Raw genomic sequence first — 24,645 nt, 5'->3', positions numbered from 1 at the left:
ATATGCACTTGTGTTTGTTTAGAAATGTGTTTTAGGGAAATGGTGTGCGGGTGTGGGGTGAAAATATTCCTGACACAATGTATTCGGCAGGGGAACATATGGCATACTGGCAGCAAGCTAGTTATCCTTATCCTCTTTGGAGGCTAAAATTAGCACTTCACTGTTTGTAGCTTTAAGCTGGACTCTAACCACTGTGATGGGGCTAATAATAAAGGAAAACAAAATGCTCAGTTGGCACAAGTACTTCGCATCCTCTGCCTTCTTTTTCGCTCTCTAGCCAACCTCCTGTTCCCCTCTCTGCCCTGTCTTTCACCACTCCCTTTTAGCTCCTAATACTATTTCGACTAATCACTCCAAATTCAAAGACTAAATCATACTAAACATACCCACATGAAATGCATTGTTATCATATAAACGTTACTTGATCAAGATTCCCCCGTAAGCCTGTGTGTCAGGAAAGCCAGGATTTCCTGAACATGGACCCCTTGGCTAGCTTAAGAGCATGGGATGATGGGGCTAATCTCTTTATCAAAAGCTTAAATAAATAATGTGCTCTGTTCATGTGAGTGTTGCCCATTACTGTGTTTTTGTGTGTGCCAAGGAGTTAAACAATGATTCTCCTTTGAACAAAGTGTTGATAACCTTTTGCTTTGCGTTGCCTCTCCTTGCTTTTTTCCTTCACTCCCATTCTATAATTCTGCCCAAGTGAATGCTCAAACTACGTCTCTGACATACAAAAAAAACAAAACAAATAAAAAGGAGATGTTACTTGTAGCTTTTCCTCCAATGCTTACAAAAATAAAATGCTCACAAAAACTCAGTTGGCCATTGACTCCTGGCGTCTACTGGCAGAGATGACTAAATTCTGTGGTCTTCCAGTCTGCTATCAGGGTTTTCCCTGAAAAGTTAACATCTATCTGATCAGAGGCCTCCTGGGCCCTGAGCTCAGCTCTTTTTCAAGTGAAGAGGAGGTGTGGGAGGAGTAGGAAGAGGAGGGAGAAAGAGTTAGCAGGGAGAGGAAGACTGAAGCAGAGAGAGTTTAAGGTCGTTTTCTGGGCCAGATATAATGTGTTGTGACACACAAGCGATGAGTTGCTGTGATTTTACTGTCAGACTCTCTGTGAACCACGATTAAGAACCGAGGCATGCTCTTGCTCCTAAGAGCTTGTTGGTGTGCGTTTGGTCCTGAATCTGCTGTGTTTGTGGGTCTCTGTATAATTTAATGCAATTTTGATCTGAACTGAAAACAGAAAACTGTAAGGAATGCACAACGTAAAGAAATTTATTTTGTCACCATTTAGATTCACTAGTTTCCCCTACACATGCACAGAAACACACAGACACACGTGCATGAGCGTGCTTTAACTTTTTCCCCCATTCATTTGCATGACAAGTGCATTGCCACATTTCCACCAGTTTAGGTTTGCAAATCAAACATGAAAGGGGATATATACACACACATTTTCTATATATAGACAGATAGCGAGAGAAAAGAAAGAAAGATATCAATTTAACCAAAGTGGCATCTTTAAGGAACAGTGATACTACAATTGTGCAAATTATGGTGCTTTGCAAAAAATAAACCCAAAAGGAGTTCTCAATTGACACTTTTCAAACAAAATCTTGAATTTATGGGTGCTGATTCAAAACGATTTAAGTCTGAAAACTTGAGGCATGTGTGAAAAATCTCTCTCTTATATGAATTTAATTTTCTACCCACAGAAAAAATATTCCAGTCTTCCTCTTTTATATATTTAACTTTTCTTATCATAATCTCCCCACCCTGACACACAAGAGACACATACAAGGCAAAGAGGGGTGAGTAAATAGTATCTTTTAGCAAATACCAGTAATTAGATATAAGCATTTGGCATTCACGCCAGTCACAAATTAAAGAAGAGCCTTTCCTGTAAACAGACAGTGAGAATGTGTCTACATCATTAGTGTGCCACAATTATAACATGGGAGCTAAAGATACATTTCTCTCCCGCTTGCACTCCCTCTGTGGAACAAATGAAGTAGAACCCTTTTCTCTCTTGAAACGACAGCAAACTACATGATCTGACCTAAGTGCATTTGTCTGTGAAATGAGAGAGATAAAATGCAACACAGGCAACTTTAAAATAAATAAAAGCAACGCATTAAGTGAGCACTTTTTGTCTCATGTCATTTTAAAGACTTAAGCAGACCACATCCTGAACTAGCACAAAGACTGAGTGAAGGCACATAACAGCCAATGGAGTGAAGGGAAAGAGAAGCTAGTTGGTGTGCATGCAAGTGCACTTATGCACTTATGAATATGTATTTCATGTAAATTGTGAAAGACATATTGTGATGGTCTCTAGACTTTGCATTTCTTTGGTCATGCAAACATGGTCATATGTAACCAACAGACAGGCTGAGATTCAGACAAAGAGAACTATTTCTTCTCTTCTGTTTCTTTAAGTTAAGTCTCCATTAAATAAGACAGAAGCAGTGGTAGAAAAAAAATCAGTATGTACAAATATGAAACCAACACTCAGAAACACACAGCACACAATTCCCAGAGTCAAGGAGTCAAAAAGGTTCTGACATCTTATCAGAAAAGGTTTTATAACAATTACTTTATTACACACGAGACACATTTGTGCCAATAAAACAAAGATAGCGAAGCTGACTGACAAAGTAGACGATCATTTCACGTGTGAAACGATGCAGAGGGGAGGAGACGACTTTGTTTACCTATACCTCAGACCCTTGCTTCCTCACAAACTCAGCGGCTGTGTGACACCAGCCCTAATCCTAAAAGCAAACTGGCCTCTCACTGTGGGAACCTGATACAATTTCCTCTTTTTGAGGGGGGGAAAACTCCGGCCACTCTGAGTTTTCTTATTGCCTATGAGGCAATAAAAAGCCATCAAGGGCTATCATTTTCTGCAAGGCGAGTCATAACATGTTGGCCGACGCATCAGCCACTGAGATATAGCGAGGCTGTAAAGATCTCTGTGAATCCGAGAGAGGAAGGTTGTGATTGAACACCAAGAGGCCAAACATCTCTTTTCCCAGGTAACCACAGATAATAATGTTTATAATGCAGTAATCCAGTTTAGACTGAATAAACATAGCGACCAGCAACACTCAGTTGTTGAAGGATGTTTCCCCAAGGTGTTCTGTGATGCAATTACCCTTTATATAAGTCTTCCATGCATTAATTTTATTAAACAGAAACTTTAAGCTCATGTGACCCTGTAGACATGAAACTCTTTTTGACGCGTTAGCACATGCTTGCACACTTTCCTTTAACCTCCTATGGGACAAAGACAAGCTTAAGGTGGCACGGCCAAAACTTTTTCACCTCTGGACTGACTGAAGATTTTATTTGCTAGCAGTGGCATATTTTCCTCAATAGACTCCCAAACAGCACTCTGCATCATTTAACACACTAATCAGGGGTAACTGTTCTGCCCCTCTTTTTCACACAACAAAGCATCGAGATGGTTTCCCAGCATTCACCCTGAGAATCTCTCCCTTCCTCCTCATCGCACTCTCTCGTTTTGCTCCGTTTCTGTTCCTCGCTGTCTTTTTCTTCCACTTTCATCTTCTACTCTTTTCCCTGTGTTCACGCTCTGAAGATATCAAAGACTGAATCCTGTTTATGTCTGCCAGCTACTGTACTTACACACCTCCAGTAATACGGACTACAGTCTAATCAAGGGAGCCACAAACCTTTTATCTACCCACAGAGCCTCACATTTAAACAGATTACCGGTAAAGCTGGACACCAGTAAGACAATTACCGGACCTAGGATCTTCCTCGATAACGTCTAGACAATGTCTAGACAATATATGCATTCACAAAATGAAATACAGTTTTTTTTAAGGTATGTCTATAAGTTCTTTAATATTGTTATGAATAATCTACAAATTTTGCATGAATGAATAAAATCACTGTGGGCCTGTGTTGTAAATACACTGTAACTGCCTTCCAGGACTTATTTATTAAAGTGCATCTGATTCCCTCAGTTATTAGTCTTTAGCTCATTATTGCAACAAAAAATTGAAAAGAAAAGTGCATTTATGAACTCCTGGAAGAGAAAAGAAAGTCGGGGAGGGGATTATTTCACACAGACACACAGAGTTCTCTCTTCCAGTCTACTGGACAATCGGACCAATTAATCAGTGACTCTGAGGGCACCACGTGAAGCTGAATGATTGGACGAGGAGAGCAGGCTGCTGATTGCCTGGCACCTCTGTCTATGTCCCTGTTTGCCCACCCCAGGACTGAAGACTGCCCAATGAGACAACAGAAAGCAGCAGCTCCTGTGTGGCCTGACCTTGTTGGAGGGCACAGAGATTGGAGAGTGAATAAATGGATAAATGAATGGATCACAACAACAGGAATATTCCACATTGATCAATGGGAATTTGCGGCCACTGGAGGTTATACGCAGTGATTAACAACGAATGCAAGGATGATCTATTCATTCAAATACATATCAAACCAGCGAAGTTGACTATCCAAATGTTTTTAGAGCCACATCCTCAAGAAGTGGTAGGCCAAATGCCACATCCTTCACCAGGCTAATCCCAGCTGGGACTGGGCAAATGTTGCCTTCGTCAGTACTCGCAGTCTTCACAAAGATGACATCTATCTAATCATAATGTACAATAAGCATACAGGAATTTTAAAGTGAAAACTAGAAACATTAGTTTAAACATCAGCGTGTGCAAAATAGATGAACTGGTTTATTGGACTATGAAAACATTTTAGACTTGGTTTTACAGACTTTCGGTTGGTTACACAGAATAATATGAGCATAAATTAAATTATTCCAAATATACAAGCCAATTAAAAAAAAAAAAAAAGAGCTAGGCATCACACAACATCCCTAAATCTCAGACTACTACTCAGACACATAAAATGCATGCAGACACCAACACATAGCCTTACAGGGAGCTATTTGTCTTGGCGCGGCACACTGTACTCTTTACAAACGGTCTGGGTAATTGGTGATACATATCTAATATCACCAGTCATCGCCTCACTCCCTGGATGTTTCTGACAAGCAGAGAAGGAAACCCTGTAGCTTTCAAAAACAGAGCAAACACTTTGCTCCGCTCCTCTGCTGAACTCACATACCACATCGCTGCAGCTGCCCAATTCAGTGCCTGAATGTTATTCTGTTTCCTTTGCACGCCAGACCCTCAGAGAAGCCAAGGGGTGTCCTCACAAATTCACACAGGCAAAGAGGAGTATTTTATACTGGGAGAAAATGAGAAGGCCCGCTCATGTCCATGAGGGACACCCCTCCATCGCAGGCATATATGATCTGCTAGGTTTTCCTCTGCCCTTCGAGCATTATACTTTTCACAGAAAAGCAAGATCCAAGGCTGCAGAAAAGCTTCTCCAGAGGGCTTCTGGGTATTAAACAAAGGAGCCTGTTGGTAGGAACTAGCGAGCAAACAGCTGGGCTAATAGAGCGGGACTAATTAACTACAGGGTTGCTCTCCGACTCTACTTGTCGATGCTTGCTGGATGTTTACAAAGACATCCCAGAGAAAGGGAGGAGAAAAATAAGAGGCTTTCTTCTTTGTCTGCTCTTTAGGGAGAAAGGAGACACCCAGGACTGATTTTAATGACATATGTGAAGCAAATGTGATCCTCCCTCCATTTTTTTTTTAAACTGCCAATGGAATTTAGTGCTAAAAAATACCATCAGCATTGTGGTCAAAGCACAAACACCATAACTAAGAACGCAGCATGTGAGCATTGTCACCACACGCAAAAATAAAAAAGGGTTGTTTTTTTCACATTGTCACTGTGGCACTGAGAGCACTGCAAAACATCTGCTGGTTTAAGAGTTATTATTAACTAGCTTATTATTAAAAGTACATTATATAATTATCATTTAATTTGCTTTGTGAAAAATATTTTTCCCACAAATGAATTCAACAAGATTCACATGGTGAACACCAACTTTATATAATGCAAATCCCTTCTCATGAGTCTTACACTGTTGAATCTGGGAACGAGTACACTTCCGGATAGAGAGAAATTTTTATACCAGTGGCCAGTGAACCCTTAAGAAAAGAGGAAAGAGTGAAGCATGTGTTTGTCACAGGAATAGCCTCAGAAAAAAAGAGAGAGAGGAGAGTTCACTAGTTAAAGGCTCTCAAACAGACAGCATCGCTCTTTTGCTCCACTATAGGGGGAGGATTAAGAAGAGATGAACGTGGGGTAGACGATAAGAAGACCAGATACAAGGAATTATACAAAGATTGAGTGCTAAAGGAGGTATAGAAAGTGTGAGGACATGGACTGATGTACTTGAAAGAAATGGAGTAAAGGAGGTGAGTTGAAGGATAGATGAAATGAAAATGGAGGGAATGAGCAAAGAAGAGAAAGATGGCCATTAGCTGTGCAGCTCTACAGGCAGTGGGGAAGAAAGAGACATGAGAGAGAAAGGTCAGTGAGAAAGCAATCTGTAAAAGGTAGAAAGGAGGAAAAGGTAAAGGAAAGGGATCAGAAATAACAGAGAAACAAAGAAGTGATCAAAGAGAAAAGGAAGAAAAAAGGTTAAAGAAAGGTGCAAAAGGAAGTGGAAATAAAGTGAAAATTGAGAAATGGGGCAGATTGAATAAATGAGTGTAAAAATCTGAAAAATTGTATTATTCACGGAGAAAGAAATAGCAACAGAAGAAAAGATAAGCAAAAAGCATTGCAAAATGTACAACACAGAGGGAAAACAGAGCTGTGAAAAATGTAAGAGGGAATGATGGGGAAGAATTAGAGCGCCAAAGGAACAAAGAGAGGTGAGAGAACGGGAAAGAAGAAGGATAAACAAAGGTGGTGTTTTAGAGCGAGTGGGAGGCAAGGAAGAAAAAAAGAGGGAGGAGAGAGAGAAAAACATAAGGATACACAAGGAGGGAGAGAGAAACCGACTGACAGTAAAGTGAAAGAGAGACAGGAGAGTAGGTGGGAGACAAGGGAAAACTGGAGAAGAGAGGGAGGATGTTGAGATGAAAGAGAGAGGGGGGGTGAAGCTGTTGGGGAGAGAGAGTGAGTAAAGTGCCAAACAGATAAATAACCAGCTTACTGGGATTACCAAGTGACTGACACAGAATTTGCCAGAGCCAATATGACGTGGCACTGATAGCTCTTAACCCATATAAACCTGAAACTGGTCCAAGATGTCCTCCAGTATTTACTGTTGTCACTGCATTCTAATGCTCACCACTGTGTGTGTGCTACATACATGTGGACTTACATATACGGGCACATAGCAGGAGAGTTGTCAGCTTTGAAAAGACATTATTAGAGCTGGTTAAACGTTACCTGGATAAAAAATACAAATTAAGTAAAAATGCACAACATGTCCAAATGAATGCAGACATGTTATCGTCCCTACGAGTTCTCCAACTAAACAGTAGAACTTGATTGTGCCTCGAATCTCAAACAATTGATTATAAGTATTCCTGAAAGGACATATAGGAGTGCTTTCACTTCAAACAAGCAAAAACAAGACTGACAAGTTGTAACAAGGAAAAAAACAACAACAACTAAACACATTAAAAAGGCTGGCACAGTCTAGCTATTGTGCAATTTTATATGTATTTATTCACATGGATGTGTGACATCACTCTGCTTTAAAAACTATATATCATAATAGCACTTTGCACCATCAACCTCTGGAGGTTTTTTCTGAGGAAAGAAGTTTCCATTCTTGAAATGCCAATGGGCTAAAACTAGAATCACATGCTGTAACAGCCTCCACTTTTTCCAAGAGCCTCTCCACCAAACCTTGATGGAGTTTTATACAGTTTGATGTGTCTTATTGCACCTCCTGGTTAAATAGAATAAATAAAATGCTAGCAATCATGTTTGACGGCCTCATACACATATACATGCATGATGTTTAGCTGCCATTGTGCAACACTTGGACGAATCAAAGCACATTATTCATTTTGCTGAAGCACATACACATTCTCACACACACAATACACCCTGCATTATACTCTGTAATTACTTTAATAACAAACAAAAATCTGCAACAGCCTGGAAAAGGAGTTGGGGAAACAGATATGAAGAGATAGAGGGTGATGCGAGAGAGTCGGAGAAGGTGGGCAGACATAAGGAGCGGGTCTATAATTGGAAAGATGTGAAAAATGAAGTGTCAGTTTGGTCAATAGAGGGCAAAGGTCACAGAAGCAGGAGCCCAAACTCTGCACAGAGCACACTCATTAGAGCGACCAATCAGATCTTGCCTGGTTGCCCCAGACCATTACTCATCACAGGCAGAGGAGTGCACACACATTTCCACAATATCTCTTTGTCTTCCCCCGTTTTACTGTAATTTCACTCTTATTGTATCAATTTGGTCTCCTCCTCCATATTATTTCAATTTTGTCTCAACTCGTGTCTGACCTCTCAGTCCTGAGCATTACTGAAGAGGGAGAGTCAAGCGCATACATATACAAGACAGAAAATGTGCCCGAATTAAAAAAAAATAAAAAAAGGAGAGACAACAAGACCAAGTGTGAGACAGACTGAGACAAAGAGAGACAGAGTATGTGTGTGTGTGTGTGTGTGTGTGTGTGTGTGTGTGTGTGTGTGTGTGTGTGTGTGTGTGTGTGTGTTGACTATATAAATGGCTGCTCGTTGGAGTGGAAGGCATGGCGGCGCTCTCTGCTCCCACCCAGGCTCTGCCTCCTGGCACTGGCAACCCTGCAAACTGCTCGCCTTGACATCGCCTTCAATAATATATGAAGTTGCTTTTTTGACTACAGTTTGTTTGCAGCGCCTTCCCACCGCCACCATTTTCCCACTGCTGCCTCTCTCTCACACCCTCTTTAACACACTCAGAGGCACACACATATTTTCTGATTGCATGTAGATATCCAACTCTGGCAGATTTGTCCAGTGGAAGGGAGAGTATGTATTGGAAGTGTATGCACAATAACAATAAAAAAAAATAGGATTAAATTATGATGTTTTACATGCAATATTCTTCCAGATTAGTTCAGAATAGAAGCGGCATGAATCCAAAGACTGTTGTAAATATAAGTAACCTCTAATAAAGGTCTCAAGCTTCACAGCATAAGTTATTTTAACAAGTTATTAATGTGGGGGATTTTACACTCTCTAAACACTTTCAAGTGCATGAATTCCCAAAGAGAGGAGCGTAAAGCAAAAACAAAAAAGTTGCTGCACTCAGGTAAAGACTATCTACCAAAATATGTCTACACTGTTTATGTGTTCCTATGCAAAATGAAAAGTCCCTACTAGATCCCAGAGGAGCTTTCACATACTTGACCGTGACCTCTGACCCCTCTGTGAGTTCTGTTGCAAAAACCAATCCCCTTTCCAAATACTCTGAATCAGCCTCTCTCACTTCGTCCTCACACATAATAAAGTTTTCTCTGACGGATGTCGTATAATATACTCTGCATCTTGGTCAACACATAAACGGTGCCCCTGTCCTCTGTCACATGATCTCTTACCTTGTTCGCTGCTGTTGTCACCACTGTGCGATGTGTGTCCCCCGCTGGATGGTCCCGGCGTGCCTCCAGAGCGCGTGGACGCCGTGTCATCGTGATCTCTGTTCCAGGACGTCTGAGAAAAGGAGAGACAAAATCGAAAGGTTAATCAGCTAATCGAATACTCAACTTTCACTGATTTAAAATTTCATTATCATCTTTTGAAAGCTCTGGTCTAGATGTAATGTCCATTACATTCAAGAGAGCCAGTCAAACTCAAATGAAATCAATCTCTGCCAACTCTCAGCCCAGTCATCCAGTGTGTGTGAGGCCCTGCAACAGTCTTATGGAATAAGGATTATTGGGGCTTGATAAAGAGAAAAGCTCAGACAAATAGAAAGTGAACATGTTGTATTAGTTCCCAGCTTTCTGAGGCATGCAATCTGCGGCTGCCTCCATTTGGCTCAAACCACTAGCAGATGAAAATACAAAACAGCTACAACTTAAGATAGGCTTCAGCAAGCGCCAGGGAGTGATGTCATCCGAGCAGAGTGGAGAAAGAGGGAGAGAGAGAGCGCGAGGTAAATAACTCAAAGTATTGCTACATAAGTATAATTCCTCCCTTTTGTCCAAAAGGGAAAGGGGGGAAAAATGGATGACCAGTCCCACTAATGTTGAATTAAACTTCATCTGAGGCAGCAGAGCCAAGACTGGGACATAATCAAATAAGCTAAAGTTTCCCACAGTTGAGCAAAAAAAAAAAAATAGAAACAAAAGTATTGCATGACAAACCAAACTAAGGCTGATTTTAAAGAAATGAAAAAGTCTAAGCAACGCAAAAGTATAAAAACGCATTCCTTTTTCTATAAGTTTTTTTTTTTAAATAGATAAACTTGACTGACAGCAGACTAAGATTCATTTTACTCTTACTAGTTTGTGTCATCAAAACACAAGCAGCTGACTAGACAGAGAGACTCAGGAGACAGGGTTTTATTTATATATAGTTATTTGTGCGTGTGTCTTAGGCCAGATGAGTGTCAGCTGCACACTGGATGGTAGAGAGCTAATGGCCCAGAAAGAAGTAAAAACCGAAGTCTCACACACACACACACACACACACACACACACACACACACACACACACACACACACACACACACACACACACACAATATTGTCCACAGATGCAGGCAGACAAAAAATAGAGGAGTCAAGTTTTCTCCCATATATACAGGTCCGATGCTTACAAACAGACATACACTCTGCATACAGCCTGCAAAGAAAACACAGAAATCTCACCCTGCCCCATACAAAGCTGCTGCATACTATTGAAACTAAACCAGATGTTACTTCTTATCTCTGAGTGCCTCTGAAAAGCAACATTAGCGCTGAGGACAGGAGAGAAAGAGACTTCAGAATAGAAGGAAATGGAATCTAATGTGTTATCACACACAGTTTGCTATCACAAAAAAACAACGCAACAAACAAAACACACGCAGACAAACACTTATCGAGCCTCCTCTACCGCCTGCATGAGCCTATCTTTGCTCGGTGAAATCAAATGAAGGAGATATCAAGGGGCAATGTGGTGTTTGCATCACGCTTTTAGGGCTTTGCGACGAAATGACTGATAGAAACCCACACGGAGGAAGCAAGGAAGGAGACGAGAGGAGCACACTGGGGAACAACTGGTTTCAATTGGGACACTACAATTGGCTCTGCCGCAGCAAGAGGGTTTCAAGTTGAGTTTAGCATTATAAAAAGGCAGACACTAATTCATGACTCAGGTTTGTTTTAAACAAAATATAGAAGGAATAGAATAACAGAAAAGAAAAGAAAAGTCAGCAAATTCAACACATTTGGGGTCTGTTAGAGCTCTTTTGATGTTCCTGGGCTATGAAATTATATTCCAGTGCTTACATGGACAATATAATTGTTGTTTTCCAAATTAGGCTTTGAGGCTTTGCAATAAAGAGGGGAGTCACTGCACAAAGGCATGACTAGGATGGCGACTGGTTAGATAAACGCTGATTTTAACAGGGATAAGATACCAAAAAGATCCCTTCTCCACCTCTTACAAATTCTTTTTTGCCGACCGTAGAACATTGAAAAATGAAACACCCGTGCATGACCAAGTTAACTCCAGAGAACATCAGAAGTGAGGTAATCCAGACCACATGCTCAGCGAGAAAAAACTTAACTCCGGCTTTTGCCATTTTTTTTCAAAAGTGAAGCATTTAAAATATGAGCAGAACTTGTTTATTCAGAGCGCAATGAAAAAGAATAGTACAGTACCCCAGGGATGTCGAACAGCAAGTATTAAAAACCCAAGAGCCTCAGCTTGCAAAAAGGATATTCCCCCCCCCCCCCAATGTTCTTTTTTTGTTAATTCTATAACAAATTCCATTTGAAAATATAATTAGAAAGTGGAGGCGGAAATGGCAAACTACTGCATTAGCTGTAATTGAACAAAAGAGCGCTTTGCCTGCTGGGAGGTGGCCACTGAGGCCCCACGGGAAACGGGGCGGGGCTGAGACAGGACCTGGTGGCATCTCCGCGGGGATGAGGAGTTTATTTATAATCGCAGGCCGCGCTTGGATGGAAAGGGCTTAGCACTGATCTAACACACAATTATTGCACACACGGCTGAAAACACACAACCAACAAACACTCGTAGCAGTGCGCACAGGTCATGCAGTGCATTTGCACACACACCCAGTCACAAGTAAATTTTTTTTGATCACTTGGTTTGTGTGCACACACACACACACACACACACCCACAAACACGCTTTTCATTTACCTTATACAAACACATCACATCGCTGCCATACCCACAGCCTCTATTTAACAAAAGCACACACCTTGACCGCAAGACACAGGGAAACAAAACAATACACACCCTGTGCCAGCAAGACTACGGCACACAATAAAGATCTTCACCTTCAAAATATGGGGTATGTAAATTTTCAAGATGAATAGATGCATAAATAGAAAGCTTGAGGTAGTGGAAAGAAGGAGAAACTTGTCCTTCTGCACACATAGCAGCACGCTTGATTTATTCTGTCCCTTAATGAGCCGCCATAGTCTCTCACTACCTCTCCGTTCCCCTCTCTTTAACTCTTCCCTTTACCCACCGTCTCCTGTGCAGGATGCACATTAATTCAATGCTTAATTGTTTAGTAAATTCAATTTTCCACATTCTATTCTGCCTATCTTTAGGTAAAGTTCTTAAATCGGTGCCGCCAAGCTGTGGGAACCCTGTTTTTGAGCCATGCATACCTTTTTTTTTCATTACCATTTTTCTTCCCTACACCACCCTAATTCGCCATGAAAAGATTTTCCTTGCTGGAAATTCTGATTCCACTATGATCGGTGAGGCATTCCAATCCAATGCATTCTCATTGTGCCGTGTCTTAGATGCAAGAGGGGCTTCCCTTTCTGGCTGTGCCAGGCCCCATATCATACAAGCACTCATGCAAGAAATGTTGCCTTGCCAATTCATTTGCAATAATAAAGAAAACGGTTAAGGTTGTTGTGCTTTGCCCCCCCACCTACGCTTCTCCCTTTCTTCACTCTGAAATATCTTTTGTGATGATATGGATATTTACTTTTCACTCTGTGCCAGTGAGCGTGCGGAAATAATCATATGTGCATACTTACAGGCACAGACATAAATATCCAAATAACCCCCCACACATACACTCTTCACTGGTGGTACATCTGAATCAAAGATGACAGTTGAGCTACTCCATCCCCCAGAATTCTTTGGTGCATCTACTCTCTGTGGTAGTTTTCTTTAACACCATTTTTGACCTTTGCAACAGCACTGCTTTCTCAAGTTGAAACCGGCGAGAATGCCATGTGTTGCAGCAGCAAGATGGCATGCAATAACTCCAGACACATTCTGCCACTCAGCTGAATGCTGGTGGGAAAGCTGTAAGTGAAAGGGGCTGAAAGGCCAGCTATTGTAAACTCTTGTTTACTTTGCTTTTCACTGTAACTAGATAAAGCAGGACCTGCCTCTCTGATAACCTGCCAGGCAAGTGCTTGCCCGACTACTTCGGTTTTCTGTGCTCTCTCCACCCCTCTCCTCCCCTTGTTGCAATATTACTGCTTCCAAAATGAAAAGAGGGGCTGATAATGGTATGCGTGTGGAAAAAAAAAAAGTGGGGGGTGTAGAGAGAAAAGACCCCTCACTCCCTCCCATTCTGTTCAACACTCCCCCTTCCTCCCTAACTCTTCACAATAGACAAAGAAAGAAGAAATAACCTTATAATTGCTAAAGGGGGTGAGGGAGAAAACTGGATTTGGTCTCTTGAGTAAGTAAAGTATGCTACACTCAATAGCCGTCAGGTACTCTTCAAACGGCTTTTTAAAACCGGTGGGTTAACCTCATAGAGACAACCAAAGATAATTACATGTTTAAGATAATTACCAGAGCTTTCAAAGTCCATTTAGATGACACTCGTGGAAACTGACAAACTGATTTCCCTTCCTCTGTGGCCTCTTCTACTGCAGCTCTTACTATAGACTCCTTGGTTACCCTCTATGAGCTGAAATCCAAACAAAAACATTAGCTCAAGTGCTTTCCCCTCTCCACGCCATCGAACCCCAAACAAAGCAATGGAAAGGTGGGCATTATTAGTTAACGACACGTTTTGCTGTGGTTTCTTCGTTAGCCTAGCCTGACTTGGAGCCACTGCGCTGGGATGTTCTCGGTGGATTCCTTGGAGACGGGTTGTTTGTGATGGTGGCCATTGTCAGAGGCTTGCAGGGGGTTAAGGGGGAGAGGAACTTTCCATTAGCTAAGTACACATGTGTTAAGCCAGGTTATTGTTTACTTAGCCAAAGAAACCACAGCAGGCCTCAGGGACAGACATGGCCGCCCATCATAAGTAACAGCAGACACAAACCAAAAACTTTATTTGTAACTGGGAAATTCTGACTATCATAGTGTGTCTGTGACACAGTGAGGCCGCACTAAGCACTAGTTTTAAAAACAACTCATAAATCAACTTTAACAAAAAAAGGCCATAACACCAAAAAAAACAAACATATGCACTTTAGATGTGTGAAAAAAATTATGAAGGCATGAGAGAGGCTCCTGACATTCTAGTTCTTTGAAGTTACTTCAGTCTTGAGTTGCTCAATCATAATCACCCCTACTTGCTATTCCACCACAATTATAAAGAGGCTAAGAAACACACAAGTCACGTGGTCACCTCTTTGTATCACTTGTTGAATCCCCAACAGCCGCCCTGCATTCACTACCGAATGGAAGAAAAGGGGGAGTTTAGGCAAAGGGGGAGTAGAGGAGAGAAGGGGTGAGTGGGGGTCAAACCTCTCTTCTATTCAACTACAAAAGCTGCTATTACCAACAATCACTACAATGATTCAAAAGTTTGTATTAAGAACAGCAGTGTGCCACTGTAGGAGAGAGAGGGGGATGAAAAAAACAGAGCGAGTGTGTGCGCCTGTTAAGTCGGGTGAAACTCGATCCATACTTCAACGAGAAGCGGATAGATTAGCGATAGCGGTGTACTGATTAGGAAAATAGTGGCTGACCCTGGCAGTCATGGTTTCCATTGAGCTAGGAGTGGGGAGGGAGCAGGGGTCACTCTTTGACCGCCAGAGTTACCTAAACCAACACTGCTGGGTCTCACTGACCTGGAAACCCGTACTTGTATGGCATAACAGTGCCAATTGTTGGGAAAAAGATACCGCGATAGCGCTATCAGGAGCAAATTCTTACACAGTGACCACAACACAAAGCTCAAACAAGCCGGGTTTGTTTAGAAAAGATTGTGCAGGTTAGAAGCACAACAGCAACGGGTCCCTAATGTATACTGTAGATGTTATTTAAGATTGCAGCCAATTTCACCTTATTTTCACATTATTTCAACTTCTCAGGAAAAGACTCAGCATTCATAATCAAAGAAAAAGTCAGGCAGTAAATATTTTTAAAAGGAAATTTCAATTATTTCCAGTCCCACTTCAGCCTGCATAGCTCAATCAAGTAGAGGAGCTCTTGAGATTTGTAGTGAGTCCTCATCACTATTAGTACTGTTGTCCTCTACAGCAGAAAGCCTGGGCCCTCAGAGTTCATTAGCAAATTGCTACACCCCTCCCCATACGCTCTGTGCAATTAAAGGCAAATGTGTAAATGACGTACAGCAGCGCAGAAATACCTCCCCACTTCTTTAGACTGAGGTGAATGTGTGTGCCAGGCAAATAGGGACACAATCAGCAGAGTAACTCTTGCCATATTTTCACAGCAAGAAGAAGATTGAGACAGACGCGGCAATATTCGCGATCACATTAAAGGCCTGCACGAAATTAACTTCTTGTGTTTTTTATGTCTGCATACTGATTAGCTCAAAGTAGATCTAATGGGGCAAAAACATTCAGCTCAAAGGGAGGAAATCAACGTGAATGTGGTGGAAAGCTCTCCAGAGACCAGCAAGGAAAGAGTTAAGAAAGTCCAACTGGTGCTAACCAGTCACTCCACTCACATAGCACCTGAGGGGGGTGCTGCATTTATCAAGCCAGTCTGAACACACACACACACACGCGTGCGCACACAGCAGCACACGCACAAATACACACATATATATATACACGCACAGAGCGTGTGCCTGCGCACACACACCCACACCGAAAGACACACACAAACATAGGAGGGTATGCCCAAACTGGCTGGGCTGCATTCACAAGCCAGTGCAGAGCCTCTGACTTTTTCACCTCTCAGCTATGCTCTGCTTTCTTTTGAAAGAGGCGCTCGGTGTCCTTTCATATTTCCTCACATAGGCAGGAAAACAAAAAAAGGAAAAAAAAATGTAAAGACATGTAAAGAATATTCAGAAAAATCACTGTTATGACGCAAGGGTACATAATGCAGCAAGAAAGTCAGCGTTGTTGAATTGTTGAGTTTAATAAATTCAAAGTAGTTTTTTCCTCTGACATTTTTTTCCTCTGCTACAGTCGCCTCACTGGAATAAATTGGTTTATGAATAAATGAGCCTGCTTTCTCCATCTTGTTAACATTGTTCTTTTGTGCAAATTCTCAGCATTTTTTTCCAGTCCACTTCAACTTTATGCCCGAGGGCATATATTAAAAATACATATGGAAAGAGATAATGCACACACAATGCAAATCCGTTAAGGATGTCACCACCTAACAACTGCAGATAAGATGCCACACAAAAATAGCCCATAAAAAATTTAAAAAAATATATATTCTGCCACAAGTAAGTCATGAAGTGCAGTGCCATTGGATTGACAATGTAAGTATTCAGCGGTGAGAGGCATGCACCCTCTGCCTGTTTGGATATGCTCATTTACACACAGACTGCTCTTGTGGACAGTCTCCACATTAGGCCATCCTACCAGAACATCAGCCCATCCCTCAGTATTACAAATCTGTCAAAAAAGTTTGCTCTGTGTTTTAATACAAACTGTGCCTGTAGGTCATTTTTTACGATTCTTTCAGTGTAAACATAAGCTTGTATGGTTTTGGCCTGAATTGGCTATATGTAGGCAACCGTCATTATATTAAAATAGGCCACGTCTTCATCTTACAGTCAATTAAAGATCTGCATCAGTGCCGCAAGCACAACATCATTTTCTTCATATACCTAGAATCCCAAGGGTTTTAACACACTATTTCAATATCTATATACCATAAGGCTTCATTCCATGTTCTGACCTATCTATAAAAAATTTGACAACTGAATCCCTGAGAGAATACAACAGGCTGTTTAAAGAGACACTTAAAAGCACAAGTGGTGTCTGTGTTATTTAATTCTGTTCCTGGATTAAATGAAGTATTATCTTCTGGGTGATCTTTCTCATTTCCATAATCAGACATAAGGGCCAGGGATGGAGTAGTGCATGCGCAGCAGAGTGAGGCTCTTCCCAGTTGGGCCCCAATCGGCTCCCAGTCCTCCCATTCAGCACAGAACATAAAAGCCGCTGGCTGTCTCTCTCTTCTGAGACCAGCCACTCAACCATATGGAAGTCCGCGGATTTAAATTATTTAGCCTAATCGCTTCATTACTTTTTATGTCGGACTATCCAACTAATCCCTTTAATTTGGACACTTGATTCCCCCTCCCCCGCGCTGTCTATAGGTTATTGCCGCCACACTCCGAAGTAATTTCTTAAAACTCTGGTATAACTTAGCGAAACGTGCATGCAGCCCGCTTTCCTGCATACAGGGCGTGAGCTATTAATGGCCGCAAGTCCAGATTTGCATAGTTATAATGATCGGTTGCTGTTATCATTATTTAACGGCAGTGTAAGGACCATTAGGGTCATGCCTGTGCGCACACTACAATGTCCCCGGAGTGCAAACAGTCAGTGAAGCACATAATGAAGGCTGTGGTTATCTCTGATATCTGCACAAAAGGAAACACTTCTTAATCTACCTTTAATGCCCCCTGCTTCTATAGCTTTCGAAAATAAACCGTCTTATTGGCGCTGAATCTGTGCGCTCTGAGCGAAACAAAAGAGGGGGAGAGGAGGGGTCTCGATAAGCAGTGTGCACTCATGTCTAAGGAAAAATACTGACAAGACGCGAAATGAACCGTGAACTCTAGCTACAGTGGAGAAACCAAGGCATCTAAACCACAGTGTGCAGCCCATGCTGCTGCTGCTCTCTTCTGGGCTGCAAAACAGAGAGGAGCTGATAAGGCTTTAGGTTCAAAAAGAGAAAGAGAGAAGAGCGGGAGAAATGGAGAGAGGAACTAAATTAAAATCGACATGGAACAGGTCAAGTTTATGGCGATGCTTTTTCAAGCTAATCTTCCCAGGTCGGTTCCGGGTTCAAGTCTTAATGGGCCAATAATAGCAACATTATTCCGATTTTTCTTTTCTTTTTTCATTCCGAAGGATGGAATGGAAACCGTCTTTAATCATATGCAAATAGCAGCGCAGCACAGTAGTGACCCAGAATAGCTAAATGGCCAGCAGGGAGAACGCGCGCGTGCGCACACACACGCACACACACACGCGCAGATGGAGAGATGTACCTGATCAAGGGCCACCGATCTCGTGATTTCCTCGCTGTCTGATTTGGAACCGCCCTCCCTGTCGTCTATGACCAAGTCGATGGGCATCTTGCCTTTCAAGCAGCTGATGTACCGGTGACAGAAATTATCACACAGCTCGTGCACCTAAAGGGAGAAAGAAGGCAGAGGTGTTACACACTCACCCAAACTACACGACAGTGCCATGCGCAACCACGACACCGATTCGAAGCGCAAAAGTGCCCCGAAGACTTTTTGTGCATTTTGACACAGCTAAAAATTACATTTGTGAATCTGTATTTAAACGTTATAGACGTATATATAAACTTTCTTTTAAACTTATGTTTACGGGTTTATATTAACTTATTGTTAATTTTCTTTCGTCTGTAAAAACTGAAAGATCACTTTGGATTCAGGGTAAGGTTCCCGCGCCTTTTGTGGCAGTGGACTGTCCTGCATGGAATAGTCAACTTCATTTTTTTTCTCCTCTCAAAATAGAGATATCGTCGAAAATTGACAGTGACAAGAGGGCTCTGAGGCTACAACGCACTCAACACCCGTGTTAAATTCATCATCAGTGCCCTGGGTTGTGGCCATTAGAGGAGGGTGACCCGCTTGACTGACATTTAAGGTAAACTGTTTAATTTCATCAACTTATTATATTATCACTGCCAATGTGACGCATCCGACTGCTTGAGAAACAAACAGAAAAAGGATAAACGCATGCGCAAAAAATGCTACTTCAAACTTTATTTAGGCTACTGAGTTTATATGTACAGAATATATAGCTTTCCGTAGAGAAGCAAGATCTGTAGGGAAAGAAGTGCATGCACGGAGATAAGTTTAAAAACGAAAACTTTTTAACAGTTTTGATTATGTTTGAGAATGTCAACGTTTAGGCTAAAGTTGGCTTTAGAGGCTATCGCAGTCCATCTGAAACGAAGACAAATCAGAGTTTTACACCCACTACTGCCTCTATCCACAGATGGTTGCCTGGGGCCTTTTGCCCTCCACAAAGAATCATTTTTTTTAAACCCGCAAAATTCGCCTATATGTTTCACCTTGCACGCAATTTCTGCCAGCATTAAACTTCATTAAAACATGGGAGAGACTGGGCACAGAGATATCTGTTCCAGTTGTAACAGCTTGCGTCGTGATTAAACGCGGAAGAGAAATGGCCCCATGATTGATTTTGACGCTAATTATAACCGACTAGCAAAAATACATTTATGCAAATACAGCCCATAGGTCTGAAGTGGCACAGTGGACAGAAATGGCGAGAGAATATTACCTTCTCCAGCTCCAGAAGATGAAATCGTAAAACTTGAATGGCTTGAATCATCTGAAAAATTAAAATAACAATAAAAAATGAGCTGTTCACATCTCTTGATATTAAACAGACGCGTTTTTCTCAATACAAGTAACTGTAGATGAGGAAAATATTCATGTGAATGGATTTTATGTGGAACTGATATTAAACTTGGATGTTATTGCAATATGGAGAGCAGGCGTACAGTACAGACTGAAGCTGCAATAAGCCTCAGAGTCAGAGATCTATTAGTCACCAACTAGTCGAGGGGAAGCGTTACTCTAACATTACATTTAAAGTATCAAACTGAACAAAGTGGAAAGACTGAATAGAATAAGTTTCCAGGCAGGGTTCAAAGGTGTGTGACAGCTGTCTGACAGCAGCCCTTCATCTGCAGATACAACCGGGGGCCATCATGATATCAAACAGCCCAAAAAAAGGGATATCAGCTGCAATCCTGCTTTAACTTTTCAGCACCACGTGGCTGCCTGACACAGATGAAAAGCCCGCCACATCCAAACAACAGCTGGCATATTCAAAAATGCAGTACGAAAATGCAGAAAATGTCATTTGTGCAATAATAAAATATAGAGCTTACCAGATTATCCAATTCTGGATTCGATGAAAATAAAGGTTTTTCTGCCCGAATCTAAAACCCAAAACATTTCTTTATAAAATATATGAATAGAAAACGTCACACTGATATTTTTAACATATAATGTAATATTAAATTCACATACACGCATTAAACGGAACACTAGTTACTTCTTCGCAAAGACAGTGCACAATATGAAATTAGAACATTGTAAAAATCGCGTTAATTTGAATGGTAGATGTCTCTTTAATTCATTTCAGTGCAGAATTAAGTGTAAGCACAAAAGCCAGAATTGCACATTTCGGACTGTCAGGTGAGAGCTCACGCTGCTCGAGCATGCAGATTAAGAAGAGTCAAAGTTTCCTGACCTGTTTTGCAAACACTGCTATGTCTTCATTGAAAGATTCCGATGAACAAACGTCTCCTCCCGCCACCCCGGGCTCTCTGGGGGTGCAAGTCGCTAATTCACATTTCTCAAAAATCAGTGCAAGCAAGGGGAACAGGGGGTGCCTGGGAACACACACAATAGCAAATGTCACCAGAGAGAACAGCGCCGGGGTCAAGACTACTCCAGGCTAGATTTAGCCAGCCATGGTACTCTTCAACAACTCACCCATGGGGACTGCTGCTGCAGCCCATGCTATTATATTATGCAGAGGCTCGGAGAAAGGCTTCAAACAGCGGACAGACTTTTGTGATTAAATCTAGGCGCGCCTAATAGCATAAAAGCTTTAGAGTCTGTCAAACAATTTCTTGCACAGGTCTCCGTTTGCATCACAGGCGTGTGTTTGTTTGGCAAAGAAAAAGAAAGGAAAAAAAACTCGACGGTTAAATGTGCACACATTTATTATTTATTGCTCAAGTCCTTAGAATAAATATGTGCAGCCTGGTAATGCGGAGGTGAACGCGCTACCTGAAGTTGTGCCACTGTGGCAAAAGGTGGTAAAACTGCAACTGGCCTGAAAACGCTCTTCTTAGATTTTAATAAACTCACGTAAATTAATAAATGATTTTCTTTGAACAGTTTTTTTTTATTTGCTGAAGCTTTGCAAATTAATACAATTAATTCAAAATGTTAAAAAGCAGAATCTATTTTTATTTGCACTTTTTTTACTTATAATAAACGGCAGAGCTTTAAATGGAATATAAGCGGGAAAACTTGGGGGTGGAAAAGGCTCTGCGTATAGGTGAGCTTGTTTCAGAAATATTCAAGTCAAAAAATAATTGGAACAACGGGAGATTGGCGAGTCTTCCAAGTACAAAAGATATTGCTATATCTTTCACCCAATAGAAACACGCAACAGACATGACTGGACTGAAAAGTACAACACTCCAAATTATGCCAAAAAATAAAAGAGCAGGAGAAGCCCGCTTAGCCTCTCTCCTCCCCAGCGCCTCTGCATCAGTTTGGGTTCCAGTGTGTCTTAAACTCTTCACCGGGACAGATTGCTGTCCCTGGCATCGAGCCTGTGTTTTCTTTTGTACGAGGCTGATTTTGCACCCACTTGCCCACCCCAGCTGGCCCCTCCAGGCCTGGATACACGCCTGCCCGACAGAGTGAGTTTCCCCACGGAACGAAGGCGTGCACCTACCCGTATATAGCGTCTTTATCTCTCTTGAGAGCGTCGTTAACGGAGGAGCCCATACTAGGAGGCATGGTGTTGGTGTGGGCGGTGTGCGGGTACTGGTGAGTGTGCATCTGGGGACCGTGGTTGAGGTGAACCGCCTGCATGGACCGGGCGCCGTGCGGGTCTCCGTACATGGTGGTCGGGATGCCCACACCGTCCATCCCGTAGTGGGGCAAGTCTTCGTACTGCACACAACAAACACCCGGGTCAACAGTGAATATAGACGTACAAGACTATATTAGACTGATTAAAACTTTAGTGTAAAAACAGCGAAGTGTAAAAGTGAGTAGCAGGCGAAGTAACACTTGTAGTGTTGTTGTTTTTTTCTTCTAAGAAAAAGTTCGGTCAAACTGAAGAAATAATTTAATTAATTTTACAAAATTAAGAACGTGTTTTTAAAAAAAATCCAAAATTTTCAGGTACACATACGCTTAGCTGCCCTTTTAAAAATAAATGTTCTTAAAAATTGAGGAGGGGAGAAAAACAAACAAATGTAAAGCAAAAGAGAGACAAATTCACGTCTGTGTTTTTGATTTTATAATCAGAGAAAGTTTTAAAGACTTGAGTCTAAAACTGAGTTGTCTCCAGTAAGAAAACTGCACTGATAATTCTGAAGTGCAAGCTAGTTTTTGTTCTCGTCTCATTCCCAGTGACCCTTGAAGCCCGGAGGAAAAACACATATGAATTATTCAATATGTTCGAAATTACTGGGAGTACAAAAACTGTAGCAACACGGCTCGGTTATTATTATCGCCATTAACCAGGCGGTTGTTGGGCTTTAACACCATAAACCCGGAGTCCTGTGTTGTCACAGTGTACAACAACAAAAGTCTTAAAGTTGTTAATTGCGGCGTTTCTCATTTTAAAGGCTCGTAACTGTGCAGCATGTTCTTACTTATCAAGCACGCTATGATTAGTGCAAACAAAACTAAACAACACAAGTCACGTGCTGTTTTTCATGTTGTTAACCGAAGGTGAATATTCAAACTTTTTTCATGCGTCGCTTTTGAGTGAATTTACCACCCAGCCTTTACGTTTTGGTTTGTAACTACTCAGAAATGTTGCTTCTGGCCTGAGAAAGGTCAAATTAAGCAACTTATTTGAGGTTTGCTTTTTCATATACAAGAAAATATGCTTGAAATATTAATGACGTTCTTTTAGACGTGACAAACAAGTGCCGGTGGAAGAGTAAAATGCATTATCACTTAAGGCTGAGCATGTCGAGCCTAAAGGCAAAGAGGTGCAAACCCCAGCGTGGTGTAGCCCCAGTGCCAAATTCTGCAGCTAAATGTGTCCAGTGTCCCTAACATCCCCGCTTTTACGCTGTTTATTATCCGTGTGAAGATTCAGCTGCTGCTCTAAAGAAAAGAAGTCCCTGGATTGTGCGAATCAGAGCGTTTGTCATCACCTCGTTATTAGGGAAAAAGTGCCTTACTTGCTCGAGGCTTATTTTTTGCATATTTAAACACATTCTACGACGTGCCGTCGATTGACGAACAACCGACGGAATTTTTATTTTGATCGTAAATACTCGATAAGTAAGCTTGATGGAGCAGTCAACAGAGAAAAGTAGAGATTTGTTTTGCCTCCATGCCCTCCCCCATTTTGCTTCCAGTAACTGGCCTGTCATAACTAATCTAAAAAACACAGCCAATGTGAGATATGATCACGCTCCCAGTGTCTCTCACTGGGCCGGTTTGTGGGACAAACGAGAGCGACCGTGCGTAATACCGGGCCAAAAACACGCCAAACATGAAACCGTCCCTCCGTGTGTCAGAAAGACGACAGAAACTTTCGCCGCGAATGTGTGTCCGTGTGGGTATGTGTGTCATTAAGCCACGTTACAGCGCAGCATAGCATTCAAGCGCAGCAGACTTGGAGAAACTTTTTAGGGGGGATTGCCCTACGTACCCGTTGCGCCATAACCCTCCTCACTCCCTGATCGTCCTTTCACTTTAGGTAAATCCCCTCTGCGGCCAGGGTGGAGACGAAATAAAGAAAGAAAATCCAAATAAATGAGAAGATGTTTCAGCCAAAATCCCGTTTGCCTTTTCTTTTTTTCCACGGAACGATGAAGCCAGCTCCCGCTTTCTGTGCAAGTTTAGCCCAGGCGCGGCAAATAGGTCCTCGGCTATCCTCGGGGCAGCAGCACCGGGCTCCTTTTCCAAAACCAGGATGAAAATAAAAAAGCCCCTCAAACAAAACTGGCGACTCTCATGGCTTTTTGCCACTCCGCCTGTCAGTCAAAACGCGAGGGCTTGTCAAAAGTACCGGATGAATGATGGTCCGACGTGCGTCTCCACGGGATCGGCACCACCTAAATGTTAATGGTCACAATCACAGTTAAAAAATGAAGCAGCTCTCCCCTCGTTTTCTTTGATCACTCTCGGCTCCCGGCTTGATTTTCTTATGCAAAAGCGTCTAGAGGAGATCAAGAGGAGGTGGGGTGATAATTCTGGCTTAGGCTTTCTTAAAGGAGCCACGATCGATGCTGTGCGCGTGTATGCGTCTGCATGTGTGTGAGTGCGTGTGTATGCGTGAGCCGCCTGCCCGTTTGTGTACAATGGATGTGTGTGTTGAGCTGAGGAGGAGCGGAGGATCTGGACCAGACTGCCGAAACCCGGAAGTA

At 42.0% G+C, this 24,645-nt stretch overlaps 1 protein-coding gene across 2 annotated transcripts in view; it reads right to left on the bottom strand.

Moving 5' to 3' along the window:
• The window catches only part of meis1b (Meis homeobox 1 b), a 76,995-nt gene extending 52,358 nt beyond the window's left edge, over positions 1 to 24,637 (bottom strand). Inside the window, exons 1-7 of one of the 2 annotated variants that reach the window (XR_014894795.1) lie at positions 23,928 to 24,637; positions 21,981 to 22,201; positions 20,757 to 20,898; positions 20,392 to 20,442; positions 19,776 to 19,826; positions 18,488 to 18,631; positions 9,481 to 9,592 (exon numbers count right to left, since the gene is read on the bottom strand). Coding sequence is in view for 1 of the 2 variants with exons in the window: in XM_085296263.1 (XP_085152389.1) it covers positions 9,481 to 9,592; positions 18,488 to 18,631; positions 19,776 to 19,826; positions 20,392 to 20,442; positions 20,757 to 20,898; positions 21,981 to 22,201; positions 23,928 to 23,939 (733 nt within the window). In the remaining variant the exon portion in view is untranslated. The remainder of the gene's footprint in view (positions 1 to 9,480; positions 9,593 to 18,487; positions 18,632 to 19,775; positions 19,827 to 20,391; positions 20,443 to 20,756; positions 20,899 to 21,980; positions 22,202 to 23,927) is intronic. The other variant, XM_085296263.1, reaches the window with a different exon arrangement.
• Positions 24,638 to 24,645: the final 8 nt, after the last annotated feature.

Source organism: Mchenga conophoros, linkage group LG13 (assembly GCF_057382185.1).
Source record: "Mchenga conophoros isolate Kocher_MC1m ecotype Shallow Benthic linkage group LG13, M_conophoros_male_GT1.1, whole genome shotgun sequence".
Lineage (NCBI taxonomy): Eukaryota > Metazoa > Chordata > Actinopteri > Cichliformes > Cichlidae > Mchenga > Mchenga conophoros.
This window is presented reverse-complemented; position numbering and strand designations above follow the sequence as displayed.